This window comes from Leptopilina heterotoma, unplaced genomic scaffold (assembly GCF_015476425.1).
Source record: "Leptopilina heterotoma isolate Lh14 unplaced genomic scaffold, ASM1547642v1 Lhet_45, whole genome shotgun sequence".
Lineage (NCBI taxonomy): Eukaryota > Metazoa > Arthropoda > Insecta > Hymenoptera > Figitidae > Leptopilina > Leptopilina heterotoma.
The window spans coordinates 497538-516075 of NW_025111086.1; the positions used below are offsets into that span (position 1 = coordinate 497538).

Sequence of the window (18538 nt, forward strand, 5' to 3'; positions counted from 1 at the left end):
ATTGTTTATTATTTTTAAGTAATATAACAATATAAAAGATTTTGATGGACATTTTGGGGCACTAAAATGAATATTTTTCCAAACAGTGAAGGGGTTAATTATTTTCATAAATAAATGTCTCAGGAATTCAATTATTTACAAATTTTTTATAAATTCCTCCGCAATTATTCAATTATTTTTATAAATAATAAGAATTTTTTTAAGGAATTCAATTATTTTCATAAAAAATAATTAAAAATTGTAGAAAATAATAATTGATTTGAAATTATGAAAATAATTTTCGAAAAAGTTACTGTAACAATAATAATATTCAAATAATTATAAAACAATGATTTTATCACTCAGTCATCTTTAATTTATTAAAAAACATTCTTATAAGTTATTGAATTTAAAAAGATTTGAATTTGAAATTTTTGAAATTCTTAATTCCTATGGAAAAAATAATATTGATTAAATATTTATTTAAAAAAAAATTATTGATGTTTTCGAATAATTTTACAATTAAAGAAATTCGTAAAAATAAAATAATGCGACAGAACATTTTTTTGAGTAAAATTTTTTCCCTTATTTTCTAAAAATTTAAAAAGTTTAAATTTTATTTTCAATTAAAATTTGTAATTGACAAATAGAATAGAATATGTAATGTTTCTTTTCCAAAAGAAAAGAATCAATTTCTGAACAATATTGTTATTGAGAAATTAAAATTATGCATAAAATATTTCCTATTTCTAAATTATAATTTTTTAACAATTAACAATTTTCTCATATTTTTTTTATAAATAAAAAGGAGAAAAATTTGCATAATTTAGATTAGTCAAACGAAATTTGTTATAGAAAAAGCAAACAAAATATTTCTGTAACACTCCAGTGGAATAAAAAATTAGAAAAGTAAAAAGTAGTAAAATTTTTTTTAGTCAGACAGAATCGTTCGATTAATTGGTGATTTATGATTAAGTAGAAGAAGACATTTTTGGTGAGACTAATGTTTTAAAATTCCTCAATTACTGCCAGACAACAACTTTTTTGCATTTAACTTTGGCGTTCAGTGGAAAAAACATTTTTAGTCAGACAGAAGTTTTAAACAATTTTTATTTTTATTTTCAGTAGTAAAAGGTACATTTAGTCAGACCGAAGTTTAAATTATCAGTTTTTTTGATACAAATAAGTAGCAAACGACAATTTTAATTCGGCTGATGTTTTTAAAGCAATTTACTATTTTTATTTAGTAGTAAAAGTCAGTTTTATCTCAGACTGGAATTTTAATAAGTTGATTTTTGTGATTATCGAGTGGTAAAGGTTTTGAGAATTTTGATTTTTTTTCAAGTAGTAAAAGTCAGTTTTCAGTCAGGCTGGAATTTTTAAAGAATTTTCTAATTACTTCCAGTAGTTAAAGTCAATTTAAGCTTAGCAGGATTTTCTACAAATTTACTTCTTCTTTTCAGTAGTAAATGTCAATGTTAGTCAGACTGAAGTTTTTAAAAAACAAATTCGGACTAATTATAAACAGACAAAATTTCTAAACAATTCACTATTTTAAGTAGTAAACATCAATTTCATTTAGACAAATTTTAAACAATTTGATATTTTTTTTCAGTAGTAGAAGATGATTTTAGTCAGACTGAATGTTTTTAAAAAATTTGTATTTATTTTAAAGTAGTAAAGACCTATTATAGTCAGACAGAATTTTTAAACAATTCTATCTTTCTTTTCAGTAGGAGAAGAATAATTTTAATCAGGCAGAAGTTTTTAAGAAATTTACTACTAGTTGCTATCACTAGTAGAAGACATTTTTATGTCAGACAGGGTTTTTTACAAATTTTTCCTTTTTCTAGTATTATAGATAATTTTTTTCTGTTAGAATAAGAAAGCATTTTTAGGTATTGAAAGTCACTTTTGAGTCAGACTGAATTTTATAAAAAAAATTTATATTTTCTTTCTAGTAGTAAAGAAAAATCCTATTAAGAAATTTCTAAACAATTTACGGTTTTAAGTAGTAAACAACAAGTTTAGTCAGACAGAAATTTTAAACAAATTTACCTTTTCTTGTTAGTAGTAAAATATAATTTTAATCAGACAGTAGTTTGTTAGTAGTAAAGATAATTTTAGTCAGACAATAGTTTGTTAGTAGTAAAGATAATTTTAGTCAGACAATAGTTTGAAAAAAATTAATTTCTTCTAGTAAATGAGTAGTAAAAGAACAATTTTTGTCAGACTAAAGTTTTTAAAAAAAATTGCATTTATTGTAAAGTACTAAACATAATAAATAATTTAATAATTTTTACTATATAATTAAATTCAAACGGAGGTTTAAAAAAAAAAAATTTGTATTTACTTTATAGTAAAAACCTATCCTATAGTCAGACAGAAGTTGGCAATATTCGACTATTTTTCTCAATAGTAGAATATTTTTAATTTATAATAATTGAAATATATCCCGTATTTTTTCATTCGTAAATAATGAAACATTTTTTTGACGTAAGTAAGGACAAAATGAAATTTGAGTGATATATTTTTTTTCACCGCCCTTATCCTGTAGGGAAAAAAAAGATTATTTGCCAGTTCGTCTTGTGTGTGGGCGTTTGACTCTTCTCGTTGCTTTTTTCTGTTTTTATAACGTATGTCAGGGATCGTAGGTGGTTCACCCTCAGCGTTGGGAGAAACCAAACTGTAGGGGTGGAAACCATTTTCGCATATTCACCACCCCCGCCATCTTACACGGTAATATTGTTATAATAATAGTTTTGAACTTTTCTCGGTACGCGTAAATTATACAAATTATATACAGTTTAAAAAAAATTCACATTTCTCTCTCTCTCTCTCTCTTTCTTTTTTTCAAGTTTTTCCATAAAAAAATTTATTCAGACGTTTTTTATGCAAATGAAATTTAAGAGGGAGATTTTTTATTTCTTTAATTATTATTTTTAAAAAAAGATTTCGATTTCATTAAAATCTTTTTGTAATATTAATAGAAATATTTTACGATAATTCTATTTTTAATTTTATTAATTACTATAGCGATATATTCCTTGATAGTTATTAATTAATTAAATTAAATAATGTAAGGCAATTTTTATATATAAAAATAATATCAATTACAAAAAAGAATATGTAGGAAATTGAAGATAAAAATATTTTCTCTGTGAAAATTGAAAATTTTTTTTCACTTTTTAATAAATTATTAATAATTTAAAAATTTACGCTCTATTATTTTCTACTTTGTGATTATTATAAACAAATTCTGTAAATATTAGTAATGATACTAAATAAATAAATAATTTTATAGTGATAATTATATAAATAATTGTAAGAAACATAATTAGAAAAAATTGTCATTATAAAATGAAGTCAATTGAACGAGTATATAAATAAATAAAATAAAATAACTGTAGATAAAAATGTAAAAAAAATACTGTTGATAAAAATAAATAAAATAAAAAATACTGTAGATAAGAATAAATAAAGTAAAATAAAAAAAACCGTTACTGTAAATAAGAAAATAAATAAAAAGAAAAAATACTGTAAAAAAAATAGAAAAAAAATACTGTAGATAAGAATAAATAAAGTAAATTAAAAAAATTCTGTAGAAAAAAATAAAGTAAAATAAAAAAATACTATAGAAAAAAATAAAGTAAAATAAAAAATTCTGTAGAAAAAATTAAAGTAAAATAAAAAAATACTATATAAAAAAATAAAGTAAAATAAAAAAAATACTGTACATAGAAATAAATAAAAAGAATAAATAAAAATAGTAAAATAAAAAAACCGTTACTGTAAATAAAAAAAAAGTAAAAAAATAAATAAATAAAAATAGTCGTTTATAGAAGTGATTAATATTGATTAGAAATTAAATTTAGCGTGGGGAGTAATTTAATGATAAATAATATATACGGATTTAGCAGTCGGTCACTGGCCATCCATATTATAAACATATATATATGTTATGTGAATTGTCGTGCATTGACACTGTGCATTAATGCACTAAATTCATTTCTACTTCGCCTGGCCGGATTCCAGGGCCAAAACTATATCTGCAAAACGGATTCGGTAACAGCAGTGCAACGAGGTCAGTGGCCGGCGCAACCATTTGCAGATTCCCCTCAAGTTGACCCTTCCACATCGCACACTTCACACACATTCACAAAACAATTTTCACACTCATTATATTTTTACCTACTTTCCATTTTTAAACTCTTCACATAAGAAAAACAGGAAAAATATTTTCAGTAAGAAAAAAAGTTTTTTCTGACAATTTTAACTTTTGCCCCCGATTTTCTTTTTCTATTTTGCTTTCCTTTTGTTTTTTTTTCTACTAAATAAAATTGTTGAGAAAAATTGAATTTTTGTTTAATCATAAAATAATTATTGTTTTTTAATTAGACAATAAATTATATTTGTAATAATTAGAAAGTTACATTATTATTTTAATAATTAAATAATATTATTTTTTTTGATAATTAAATAATTATAATTATTTATGTGAGGAAAAAATCATTCAATTATAATTATTATATTGTTATAATAATAAAAATATTACATTTAATAATATTTCAGTAAAAGTTACAATTATTTTTTTAACAATCAATTTTTTTTTAATAAGTAAATTAATAATAAAAGTTTGTTAATTAGCATATTGTTCATTTCATTCGGCTTTGAACCATTTAAATAGTAACTAAACTATTTTTTCTACTGACTAAATAATAATTAAATTGTTTTCTAATAAAATTTTAGTTAGAAAATAAATTATCATTTTTTTAATAATTAGTTACTGATTAAATTACTGATTAATTAATTTAGTGAATAAATTATATTTTTTCTAATAAGGAAATAATAATTAAATTATTTTGTTTAATAATAATTAAGGAATTAAATTATCATTTTTGTGTTAATTAACTAATGATCAAATTTTAATTAAAATTTAATTCAAAAATTTTAAAACAATTTTTATAATAATTTATTATTAATGATTAAATTACAATTTTCTCTAATAATTTACCAATTATTGTTTTTTTTTATTAATTAACAAATAATTTAAATTACTATTTTACAATAATTGAGAATAAAAATTTTTTTTATTTTAATTCATAAATAATTAACATAAAATAATTTGTTATTATTATAATAATAATTAAATTATTTTAATAATAATAATTTGTTATTATTATTTTTTTCTGTTTTCCACTATATTATATTTGTGGAATTAAATAATTTAATTAAAAATATTTTATATTTATTATAATTTAAAATTGCGAAAATTATTATTTTTTTTTGCCAGTAGCATATATCTCAGAGCGAAAACAACATAATCGATAAAGACCGCAATGATGTTTGTGAAATCCCATATAAACCCGTAAAACGCAGGTTAATACACATTTCTACTCAACTGGGTCATTCGTTCGTTGACTCAGTTGAAGAAAATACATCAAAGAAAATAGGGGAAAGGGGTGGGGGGAAATTCAAGGATCGCGGATTCATTACACTCAATTCGATTCACAAATAAATCGTTATTTTCACATTATTATTAATTATTAATATTTTTTATTATTTTTATTAATTTTTTCATTTCTTTTTAATATAATTTTTTAAATTTTGCGGAATTTTTACAGTTTTAATTTAAAAATTTAGTTTTCAAATTTGTTTTTTTTTTATTATTTTCTTTGATTATTATTATTATTACCCGCTACTTAATAATTCAATTATTTCGCAAATGTCATTTTGCAAAAATAATTTCTTATTTGCTGATGAAATGTCAAATAGTAGAAAAAAAAAGAAAAATAATAGAATTAGCAGAAATTTATTAGTAATTTAACTGTGTTATTAATTGTGCATATTAATTGAAAGTCAATAAATTTTTATCATAAATGGTTATCATATTTCGTTAAAATTAATTGTAGATAATAATAATTAGAATAGTAAAATTAGTATAGTAGATAATAATTAAATTTTTGATATTATTTTATATATTATTATTTATTATAAATTTATAATAATTATATAGTAATGTAATAATTATACTAGTAAAATTATAAAATATTAGAATTAGTAGTAGATAATAATTCAATTTTATTTATTATTTTATATATTAATTGATTTAATAATTTTATAATTTAACCACAGTGATAAAAATAGTAAAAGATTTCTATTTCAATTAATAAATATTTGTAGTTTCTTTTTTATTATTTGGGATTTTACTATAAAATTAGTAATTTTCCACTATAAAATTTGCAGTATGTATTCTGAAAAAAATTAGTAGCTCTCTTCTCAAAATTAGTAGTTTTTTTTACAAAACATTAGTTATTAAAAATTTTAGTATTAAACATATTAGAAAATACTAAAAATTAGTAGATATTTTCTGCTAAAACAGAATATTTTCTACTAAAAATTAGTATTTTCTGCTAAAACAGAATATTTTCTACTAAAAATTAGTATTTTCTGCTAAAACAGAATATTTTCTACTAAAAATTAGTATTTTCTACTAAAACAGAATATTTTCTACTAAAAATTAGTATTTTCTGCTAAAACAGAATATTTTCTACTAAAAATTAGTATTTTCTGCTAAAACAGAATATTTTCTACTAAAAATTAGTATTTTCTGCTAAAACAGAATATTTTCTACTAAAAAATTAGTATTTTCTACTAAAACAGAATATTTTCTACTAAAAATTAGTATTTTCTACTAAAACAGAATATTTTCTACTAAAAATTAGTGTTTTTTACTAAAACAGAATATTTTCTACTAAAACACAATATACTCTAATAAAAATTTGTAGTTGTTTAGTAAATATTAGTATTTTTCTACTAAAAAATAGTTGTTTGTTAGTAAAAAAAAATTTCTTCTACTAAAAATTAATATTTTCTACTAAAATACAATAAGTTTACTAAAGATTAGTAGCTTCCTACTCAAAATTATTTTTTTTTTTATTAAAAATTAGTTTTTTCTACTACTAATTAGTATTTTCTACTAAAACACAATATTTCCTACTTAAAAATAGTTTTTTCTACTACTAATTAGTATTTTCTACTAAAACACAATATTTCCTACTTAAAAATAGTATTTTCTACTAAAAATGAGTAGTTTTTAAAAAAAATTTATTATTTTCTACTAAAACACAATATTCTCTACTAAAAATTTGTGGTTTTGTACAAAAAAGTAGTAATTTTCTACTCAAAATTATTTGTTTTTTTACTAAAATTAAGGTTTTTTCAACTACTAACTTGTATTTTCTACTTTTTATTAGTAATTTCTATACTAAAAATAAGTAGTTTTTAAAAAATGTATTATTTTCTACTAAAATACAATATTTTCCACTAAAAAATTAGTATTTTCTACTGAAACTTAATTAATATCTACCAAAAATTAGTAATTTTTATCAAAAATAATTTCATTAAATTTCTTTTTATTTTTTAAAAATTTTTTATAAAAATAATTTATGCTAAAAATTAATAGTATTTACAAAAAATTAGTACCTAGTTTTTGACAAGAATTATTATTTTCTAAAAAAATTTAATAGTTCAAACGGTAATGAAACTCATACTTATTACTAGAAAACGAATAAATTTAGATTAAAATAAAATTTTTTATTAGTAATTTTGTAATTCAAAATTTTAGTAGGAAAAAAATGTAAATTAATAAATAAAATTGTAAAAACATTCTTATTCTCTCTAAATTTGAATTAGTACCTATAATTTAAAATATTTACTAATTTCAATTAGTGACTAACTTTTGGCCTTTGAATTTTTAAATTTTCCTGGAAAATAGTAATTTATATTAATTTATTAGTAAAATTTACTAAATTATAAATAAAATAGTGAATATTCGTTTATTTTTGGTTTTGTTTTTAAATTAAAAAATTTTACAAATAAATCATAATTTCTTCTATTAGCAGCTTCCTAATAAAAATTTGTAGTATTGTACTAAAAAGTAGTAACTTTCTAAATAAGAATTTTGGTTTTAATAAAAATAATAATTTTAATAAAAATTAGTTTCTTCTACTAAAAATTAGTAGTTTTTACTAAAAAAAGAAAATTTTCCACCAAACATTAGTATTTTTAACTTAAAAAAAAAAGAGTAATTTCTAATTTCTACTAAATTAGTAGTAAAATTTACTAAATTAATAGCAAAAAAGTGAGTATTTGTTATTTTTTTGCTTTAGAACTAGTAAATTTTATTAATATAGGTATAGCAATTTCTATGGCGTCTCTCGATGACTTGAATTTACATCTAAAAAAATTATTCGCACTCTCTTTCGTACCAAAAGGAAAACTACTCTAAAAATTTGCTAAATTTGTAAACAAACGTAAAATAACAAAATTACACTATTTAGTGAAATATATTAAAATTATTTGTATTTGGAAATTGTTTACATTTTTTCTGCGTATTTACATCAACGAAAGAAAATCTATTTACTTACATTAACGGATGCTATCGGACGTGTTTTATAATGAATTTTTCCTTCCAAAAAAAGAAATAAAAACAAACAGCAAACTTCCCTTTTTTGCCTTCGTTCTTTTTTTCACTCACAAAATGTAATATTTGTCTTTCAATTGGTACATTGAATATAATTTTGTGGATGATATTTATAAGTTATAGGTATACTGAGCGAGATTTTTCAATGGAAAAGAGACGCGAATAACGAGATCGAGAGCGTATCTTTTTATAGGGGTGCTGGTCTTGTGAATACTGAGAGAGAGAGGAGGAAGAAGCTTTTGCGAGGTCCGTGTCCTGGTCGATATAAACCACCCCCCAAAACCGCCCACTTTTCTCCTGCTAAAGGTACCTTCACACCATCCAGGGCCGTAATCTCATCTTTTCTCTCTATAAAGAATATAGAATCTTTTTTTTTTTTCTCTATTTTCTTTTGGGGGGGAACTATTTTTATAAAGATCTTTTTTCTTCTATTTTTTTTATTGATAAATAGAAAAAATTTTTTTTTAGTTTTTTTTAACTGTTTTTTTTTTAAACAAATAATAAAGAGAATATTCTTTTAATAATTTAGTTTATTGAGTTATTTTGGAAATGATTTTTTTTATATACTTCCGGTTTTTTGATATTTGAATTCATAAATTTGCAATAGATGGAAATTTGTCTCCATTTTCTACGATTGATTGTTTTTCTCTTTTTTTTATTGGTAAATATGAATTTTTCATTACGCTTTTTTTTTTTTTTTTTTTTTTTTTTTTTTTTTTTTTTTTTTTTTACAATACAGGAACTAAATAAAAACTACTTTTTTTTACAAAATAAACATTTTCGGTTTAAAAAGTAAAAATTTCGTTTTAGTAAATAAAAATTTGTTCTTTATAAATGAATGATTGCAATGAATAAATCAAACAAAATTTTTGTTTAAAGAAATAAAAAAAATTTTTTTTAATGAAAACCTTCTTTTTTAATTAAACAAAATTTTTTTTTACAAAATGCCAATTTTTATTTAAGTAAATAGAAATTATTTTTAATAAATAAAAATAACTTTTACTAAATAAAATAATTTTATACTAAGAAAAAGCTATTTCTTACTCAATAATATATTTTATTACTAATTTCAAATTTGTCTTAGTAAAAAAACACTTTTTGCCAAATACTAATATTTTATCAATAAATAAAATATTTATTTGCTAAAAATAGTATTTTTTTTTACTAAATAGTAACAATTTCTTACTAAATAAAGACTTTTTTTCGCTAAATTCAATTTTTTTACTAAAAAAAAAAATTTTTACTTAAAAATAATATTTTTCTTAACAAAAAAACTATTTTTTTGCAAAAAAAAGTATTTGTTACTAATTTCAAATTTGTTTTAGTAAAAGAAACACTTTTTGCTAAATACACACATTTTATCAATAAATAAAATATTTATTTGCAAAAAATAGTATTTTTTATTAAATAGTAACAATTTCTTACTAAATAAGGTCTTTTTTTTGCTAAATTCAATTTTTTTTTACTAAAAGTTACACTTTTTACTTAAAAATAACATTTTTTTGGTTAAAAAACTATTTCTTTGCAAAAAAAAAAGTATTTTTAACTAAATAAATTCTTTTTTTTCATAAAAAAAATATTTTTTTCCTAAATTTAAATATTTTTTTGCTATATTAAAATTTGTTTTACTAATAAAAACACTTTTTTACTAAATAATAATAATTATATTGTTGAAAAAAATCATTTTTTTGCTAAAAATTGTATTTTTTACTAAATAATAATAATTTCCTACTAAATAAAGTCTTTTATTGTTAATTGAAATTTGTTTTGCTGGAAGTAACACTTTTTACTCAGTAATAATTTTTTGCTAATAAAAATATTGTTTATTAAATAATAATAACTTTCAACTAAATGAATTCTTCGTTTTAAAAAAAAAACTTTATTTTTACGAAGTACAATTTTTTTTACTAAATAATAACAGTTTCTTACTGAATAAAATATTTTTTTTACTAAATTCAAATTTGTTTTACTAAAAGAAACGTTTTTTTTTTACTAAATACTAACTTTTTATTAAGAAAAGAAATTTTTGTTTTGTTAAAAAAAAATTTTTTATTATTAATTACATCTTATTACTAAATAAAATATTTTTTTACAAAATTAAAATTTGCTTTACAAACAAAAACATTTTTTACTAAATAATAATAATTTTTTGCTAAATAAAATCTTTTTTTTTTGATAAAAATAATATTTTTTGCTAAATAATAAAAATTTCCTACTAAATAAAGTCTTTTTTTGTTAAATTCAAATTTGTTTTTCATCAAAAAACACTTTTTACTAAATAATAATTTTTTGCTAATAAAAATATTGTTTATTAAATAATTACAATTTTCCACTAAATTCTTCTTTTGCTAAAAAAACTATATTTTTACGAAGTACAATTTTCTTTTGCTAAACAAATATTTTTTTTTTACTAAATAATAAACAGTTTCTTACTAAATAAAATATTTTTTTTAATAATTTCAAATTTGTTTTACTAAAATAAACCTTTTTTTTTTTACTAAATACTAACATTTTATTACTAAATAAAATATTTTTTTACTCACTTCAAATATGCTTTAGTAAAAGAAACAATTTTTCTTAAAATATAACATTGCATTGTAAAATAAACCATTTTTTTGTGATGATTAATAATAATTATTAATAATTATGATTATTATTCTATTTCATTTTTTTTTACCAAATAACAAACTTTGTTTTTACGAAAAAATAAATTTTTTTTTGACAGAAACTGTGTTTTTTTTTATTCTCCTCGTTCGAGGCATGAAATTTTAAAGCCCTGAAAATTCAAATATCCCGCGAAAAAGTGATATAATTCGCAAGCACGTACCACTGAATTTCGGTGGAGATTTATATGCGCATCAATTCAGTCGCGACGCAATGACTACTTATAAGATTTGAAAATTAGTCCACTCATCGTGGTTGATTATTAAATTACACGACTGATTAGTTAATTGCAAGATGCATTTGTCCATTAAAGAAAATCTGCCTATATGATAATAATTATAATGGTTAGGAAGGAAAAAAATTTTTATTTCATTAGCCGATTATTTCCATCTACAATTTGAATGAAAGAAAGAAAATTTATAATTAAAATTTTCTCTAAACCATAAACGAAAAATTAAAAAACAAAAATATAAATTTATTTATTTATTTACAATATTATAATTTAAATAATTTCTTTAAATTTAAAATTTAAACAATTTCTTTAAATTTAAAATTTAAACAATTTATTTAAATTTAAAATTTAAATAATTTTAATAATAATTTAAATAATAAATTTAATAAATAAAAGTTAATTTTATAGAAACAATTTTTTCTTCTCTGTAAAATTTTTAATTATGTTAAGAAAAATAAAATTTTTTGTAACAAAATAAAAATTTTAAAAAATAATATAAATTTTTTTTAAACAAAATAGAAATTTAAAAAAATAATATAGAAATTTTATTAAATTTTGTATAAATTGTAGTGATTTAACAAAAAATGATTCTAGTTAAAAAAATTATAAAGTTTTTTCCTGCAATAATGTTTAGTAATTTTAAAGAACATTATAGTGATAAATATAATAAATTAAATAAATAAATAAACAGTTAACAAAATTTGGAATAAAATAAAATAATTTATTGAATTTTCCAAAGTTGAATCGTATTTGAAAATATTTTTCCGAATTAACTTTATAATTAGGTATTATGACTTATAATTAAAATAACTAACGAAATGATTAAATAATAGAAAAAATCACTAAACATATAAAATGATAAAAAAAAATTTTCAGAGTGAAAAAAATTGTTTTTTTAAAATATTTTTTTAGCCTTGAGACTATAAATAAACGAAAAATCCCTAAGATTAGACTCGATATTAGTCATTTTTGTCAGTAGTGTACGGTAGTGTTCAAGTCGCGACAATAATAAATTGATCAAGTTCTATATTGTAAAATAGCGTTTATTAAATTGTTCTAAACGTAGTAAAGGTCGACCACTGAGATTAATCTCGCAGTTATAAAAGAAGGATTCAGAATACGAAACGGACATTTCGTTAGTTGAAAGATTGTGACATCAAGATGAACTTCACACTACTACCATTTGTTCTCGGTAGGATACAAATTTTTTTTCTCACCAAAAAGAAAAAATTATTTCATGCAAAATTTTTTTTTCACCAAAAAGAAAAATTATTTCACAAAAAAATTTTTCTTTTACACCAAAACTACCAAAAGTATATTCACCAAAATTATTATATCAGAAAAGAAAAATTATTTAATCAAGAAAATCTTTTTTCTCACTAAAAGAAAAAATTTATTTTGTCAACAATTTTTTTTGTCACCAAAGAGAAAATTTATTTCTTCAATAAGATTTCATTCTTCATCAAAAATAGAAACAATTATTTCACCAAAAAATTATTTTCTTCATCAAAAAAAGAAGTTATTTCATTTCATATAACTTTTTTTTCACCAAAAAGAAAATTTATTTCAACAAAAAAATTTTTTCTTCCACCTAAAAAATGGAAAAATTATTTTACCAAACACTATTTTTTTTCAAAAAAACCAAAAATTATAAAAATTATTACACTGAACATTTTTTTTTCTCACCAAGAAAAAAAATTATTTAACCAATAAATTTTTTTCTTACCAAAAGGAAAAATTATTTCACCAAAAATTTATTTTTTTTCACCAAAAAAAGAATTATTTATTTCTCCATCAAAATTTCATTCTTCATTAAAATAGAAAAAATTATTTCACCAAAAATTTATTTTTTTCATCAAAAAGAAATTATTTCATCATAAAACTTTTGTTTCAACAAAAAAAGAAAAATTATTTCAACAAAAGAATTTTTTTTACAAAATATAAAAAAATTATTCTACCAAAAAATTATTTCACCAATAAATTTTTTGCTTACTAAAAGGAAAAACTATTTCACAAAAAATTAATTTTGTATAAAATTTTATTTATTAATTGTTATTATTATTGTAAATTTTTTATACAATAATTAGTATTTAAAAACAAGAAACAAAATGAATAATATAGTAAAATAATTTTCAACAATGTTATACGAATAAAAATAAAGGGAAACAAAAATTTTTAAAAAAGTTGAATGGATATTAAATATTAATTATTTATTCTTAATCATTAGTTAATTAAAGATTAAATTTTTTTAATTTTATTTATAAAACCTTTTTTTAGTCAACAATAACATTTTCTTAGTAAATAAAATATTTTTTTATTAAATTCAAATTTGTTTTACTAAAAAAAAACACTTTTTACTAAATAATTATAATTTTTTGATAAATAAAATCTTTTTTTAATGAAAAAATATTTTTTTATTAAATAATAACAATTTTTTTTACTAAATAAAGTATCTTTTGGCTAAATTCAAATTTGTTTTACTCTAAGAAACAAGTTTTTACTAAATAATAATTTTTTGTAAAAAGAAAATTTTTTTTATACTAAATAACATTTTTTTTACAAAATACAATTTTTTTACAAAATAATATATTTTTTTGTAAAAATAATAGTTTTTACTAAATAATACTAATTTTTTTTTTACTAAATAAAGTATTTTTTTCTAAATTTAAATTTGTTATATTTTTTATTAAATAATGAAGGTAAAAAGAAAGAAAATATAACGATGAATTAAAGAAATCAAAGTTACTTCAAAAAGTATTTGCTTCACTGCAAATTTTAGAGTAAGTAAATAGAATTTTCACCATAGTTTGTTTTATGAAAATTAATTTTAAACAGTGTTGTATTTCTAGATAATGTCGAAGGTCTCGAAGGTACCGAAAAGTTTATATTCGCAATATTTTTTGCTAAAAAAACTAAATTTTTTTTCGAAGTACAACCTTTCTTTTTGCTAAACAAAATTTTTTTACTAAATAATAACATTTTCCTACTAAATAAAATATTTTTTTAGGTACTAATTCAGATTCGCTAAATAATAACATTGCATTAGTATAAATGAAATCTGTTTTTGCAAGAAAAATATTTTTTATTAAATTCAAATTTGTTTTACTAAAAAAAAAAACACTTTTTACTTAATAATACCTAATAATTTTTTGCAAGAAAAATATTTCTTACTAAATAATAATAATTTTTCTGCTAAATAAAATCTTTTTTGGATAAATTCAAATTTGTTTTACTAATAAAAACACTTTTTACTAAATAATAATAATTTTTTTGCTAAATAAAATCTTTTTTGGATAAATTCAAATTAGTTTTACTAATAAAAACACTTTTTAGTTTTTACTAAATAATAATAATTTTTTTGCTAAATAAAATTATTTTTTTTGCCAAAAATAGTATTTTTTACTAGAATAATAACAATTACTTACTAAATAAAATCTTTTTTGGATAAATTCCAATTTGTTTTACTAAAAAAAACACTTTTTACTTAATAATAATAATTCTTTTGCTAAATAAAATCTTTTTTGGATAAATTCTAATTTGTTTTACTGAAAAAAACACTTTTTACTTAATAATAATAATTCTTTTGCTAAATAAAATCTTTTTTGGATAAATTCAAATTTGTTTTACTAATAAAAACACTTTTTACTAAATAATAATAATTTCTTTGCTAAATAAAATCTTTTTTGGATAAATTCAAATTTGTTTTACTGATAAAAACACTTTTTACTAAAAAATAATAATTTTTTTGCTAAATAAAATCATTTTTTTTTGCCAAAAATAGTATTTTTTACTAGAATAATAACAATTACTTACTAAATAAAATCTTTTTTGGATAAATTCCAATTTGTTTTACTAAAAAAAACACTTTTTACTTAATAATAATAATTCTTTTGCTAAATAAAATCTTTTTTGGATAAATTCTAATTTGTTTTACTGAAAAAAACACTTTTTACTTAATAATAATAATTCTTTTGCTAAATAAAATCTTTTTTGGATAAATTCAAATTTGTTTTACTAATAAAAACACTTTTTACTAAATAATAATAATTTCTTTGCTAAATAAAATCTTTTTTGGATAAATTCAAATTTGTTTTACTGATAAAAACACTTTTTACTAAAAAATAATAATTTTTTTGCTAAATAAAATCATTTTTTTTTGCCAAAAATAGTATTTTTTACTAAAATAATAACAATTACTTACTAAGTAAAATATTTTTTGGATAGTTTCAAATTTGTTTTACTAAAAAAAAACACTTTTTACTTAATAATAATAATTTTTTTCAAGAAAAATATTTTTTACTAAATTCAAATTTGTTTTACTAATAAAAATACTTTTTACTAAATAATAATAATTTTTTTGCTAAATAAAATCTTTTTTGGATAAATTCCAATTTGTTTTACTAAAAAAAACAATTTTTACTTAATAATAATAATTCTTTTGCTAAATAAAATCTTTTTTGGATAAATTCAAATTTGTTTTTCTAAAAAAAAACACTTTTTACTTATTAATAATAATTTTTTGTTAATAAAATCTTCTTTTGCTAAAAATATTATTTTTTACTAGAATAATAACAGTTTTTTACTAAATAAAGTCGTTTTTTGCTAAATTCAAGTTTGCTTTACTAAAAAAACACTTTTTATTAAATAATAATAATTTTTTGCTAAATAAAATCTTTTTTTTGTAAAAAAAAAATTTTTTTTACTAAATTATAACAATTTTTTACTAAAAGAAAAATAAAAGAAAAATTTATTTTCTCCCACTTCAGCATCACTAATTCCAAATAAGGGTGGTCCATGGAAATACGGCCCAGAATATCAATTCGCATTGGAATTAAATATGATAGCGTCAATGAATGAGGATAATGGCACTCTCCTCGGCACACGTGTTGCCGGAAAATTAAAATGTCGTCCACATTTAACTGACATAACAAGTTTAATATGCCGCACTGAGGAGACAAAAATAATTCGCATACATCCCAAAGAATTTCATATATCGAGCATTGATATCTATAAAAATGATTCCTATTCATTGTTTGGAATGGGTCGCGATAATTTTCAAATAAAATTCAATCGCAATGGCATTGAAAATTATATTCTAGAAGATGCGAAACGTCCGTCATCGGATTTTGTCACCGATATGATAAGATTAGTGGCAAATCAATTGAGTATTGGCGTCGATTTAGAGAGGGAACATTATAATAATGAATTTACGAAATTGGAAAATTTTACAATTGGCAATTGTGAGACAAATTTTTCAATTAGTCGTAGGCCAGTGCCTGAGAATGAGAGTCGAAGGAAAATGAAATATAAACTTGTCTCGGTGTTTAATGATAAATTATTTAATTTTTCTGAGGATGAAAAATTAATTATTGGAAAGAGGCGAAATGTTCATAATTGCAAGAGGAGAAAGGAGTATTTCTTTGGGACACGTTATACGTTTGGAATTGTTCTTCGGGATGTTTATAATGATCTTGTGAGTGTATTTTTTTTATTTAATTAAAAAAAAGGAATTTTTTTTTTTTAATTAAAGAAAGAAAAAAAATTTTGTCTTCTAATTGAATTTACTCTTATTTTTTTCTATTTTTTGTTTTCTCTTTTTTTAAACTTTCTCTCTTTTTGTTTTATTCTCTTTTTTGTTTCATTCTCTCTTTCTTTATTTTCTTCTTTTTTGTTTTATTCTCTCTTTCTTTATTTTCTCTTTTTTTATTTTCCCTTTTTCTAATTTTTTTTATTATTTCATTTTTCGTGTTTTATTTTTCCTTTTTTTTATTTCTCTTTCTGATTCTTTGTTTTCTAGATTTTGTTCCTTTTCCATTTTTTTATTAATTGCTTTTTTTCTATTTTCTATTTTTCTAGTTAATTTTCCCTTCTTTTGTTATCATTTTCTCTCTTTTTCCTTTTTTCATTTTTTCTTTTAAAATTTAAATATTTAAAATTGCGAAAAATATTTTAATTTCCAAAATCCAAATAAAATCATTGAAATTGAAAACAAAATTTAATTAAGAACAAAAATATTTAAATTCCCAGAAAAAATTTTAATTTCTAAAAAAAATTAATTGAAAAAAAATGTTAATTTATAAAAAAAAATTTTAAGTATAAAAAATATTTAAGTTTGCAAAAATAAAATTTGAATTTGAAAAATAAATTTTTATTTTAAAAGTAAATTTTAATTTCCAAAAAAAAATTTAATTTACAAATTACCAATTATTTAAATTTGTATAAAAAATTAAATTATGTTTTTTTTTTGTTTCAAAGACATCGTCAGTGAGTCAAATGGTACTGAGTAAAAATAATTTCACTAGTGAGACAATTAATGAATGTGAAATTTTCGACTTGGAGCGAAATCATTTGGGCAAGATAATGGATCATATGAAACTTACTTTGGAGAATATACAGCCGGCGAGAGATGAACTTCTTCCAATAATGAAGGAGAAACCTGTCGATATTCTTGCCGGAGATTCGGTCGTCATCGCTGTAAATCATTACAAAAATGATTAAAAATTTTTTAAATTTAGTTAAAATTATTTATTTACGATTAAAATTATTTATTTACGACTAAAATTATTTATTTATCATGGAAATTATTTATTTAGAACTGAATTTATTTATTTACTACTGAAATTAATTATTTGAAAGTAAAATTATTTATTTACAGCCAGAATGTTTTATTTACAACTAAAATTATTCATTCACAAGTAAAATTATTTATTTACATCTAGAATTTTTTATTTACAACTGAACTTATTTATTTTCAACTGAAATTATTTATTTTCCACTGAAATTATTTATTTACAGTTGGAATTTTTCAGTTACAACTAAAATTATTTATTTTACACTGAAATTATTTATTCACAGGTAAAATTATTTAGTTACATCCCGAATTTTTTATTTACAACTAAAATTATTTATTTTACATACTGAAATTATTATTATTTATTTACAAGTAAATGTATTTTCTTGGATGAGTCAGAATTTTTTTTATTTACAAGTAAAATTATTTATTTACAGTTAGAATTTTTTATTAAGGTTAACATTATTTATTTACAGTCAGAATTTTTTAATTACGGTTAAAATTATTCAACTTTATTTACAAAATTAAATTTAGAATTTTTCTCGATTCCTATAAATAAATAGCAGTGTAAAAAAATTTTAATAATAATTTTTTTTTAGTATTAGTA

The 18538-nt window shown here is 19.3% G+C and overlaps 2 protein-coding genes across 3 annotated transcripts in view; one reads left to right on the top strand and one right to left on the bottom strand.

The window, feature by feature from the left end:
* Positions 1-8844, bottom strand: part of LOC122507089 — a 38800-nt gene extending 29956 nt beyond the window's left edge. For both annotated transcript variants that reach the window (XM_043619605.1, XM_043619606.1), the window contains exon 1: positions 8409-8844. The gene's annotated coding sequence lies outside the window, so the exon portion shown is untranslated. The remainder of the gene's footprint in view (positions 1-8408) is intronic.
* A 3561-nt stretch (positions 8845-12405) lies between these two features.
* Positions 12406-17874, top strand: LOC122507090. The gene is made up of 3 exons (XM_043619607.1): positions 12406-12552; positions 16127-16833; positions 17616-17874. The coding sequence occupies exons 1-3, from the start codon at positions 12522-12524 to the stop codon at positions 17856-17858; spliced, it is 981 nt and encodes a 326-aa protein (XP_043475542.1). The 5' UTR covers positions 12406-12521; the 3' UTR covers positions 17859-17874.
* The last annotated feature ends 664 nt before the right edge of the window (positions 17875-18538 follow it).

What these genes read in the sequence shown, in the direction of transcription:
- LOC122507090 (XM_043619607.1), top strand. Translation starts at nt 12,522, where the DNA reads ATGAACTTCACACTACTACCATTTGTTCTCG. An exon ending in ACTACTACCATTTGTTCTCG is followed by an intron (nt 12,553 to 16,126) that starts GTAGGATACAAA and finishes CTCCCACTTCAG; the next exon opens with CATCACTAATTCCAAATAAG. An exon ending in GGGATGTTTATAATGATCTT is followed by an intron (nt 16,834 to 17,615) that starts GTGAGTGTATTT and finishes TTTGTTTCAAAG; the next exon opens with ACATCGTCAGTGAGTCAAAT.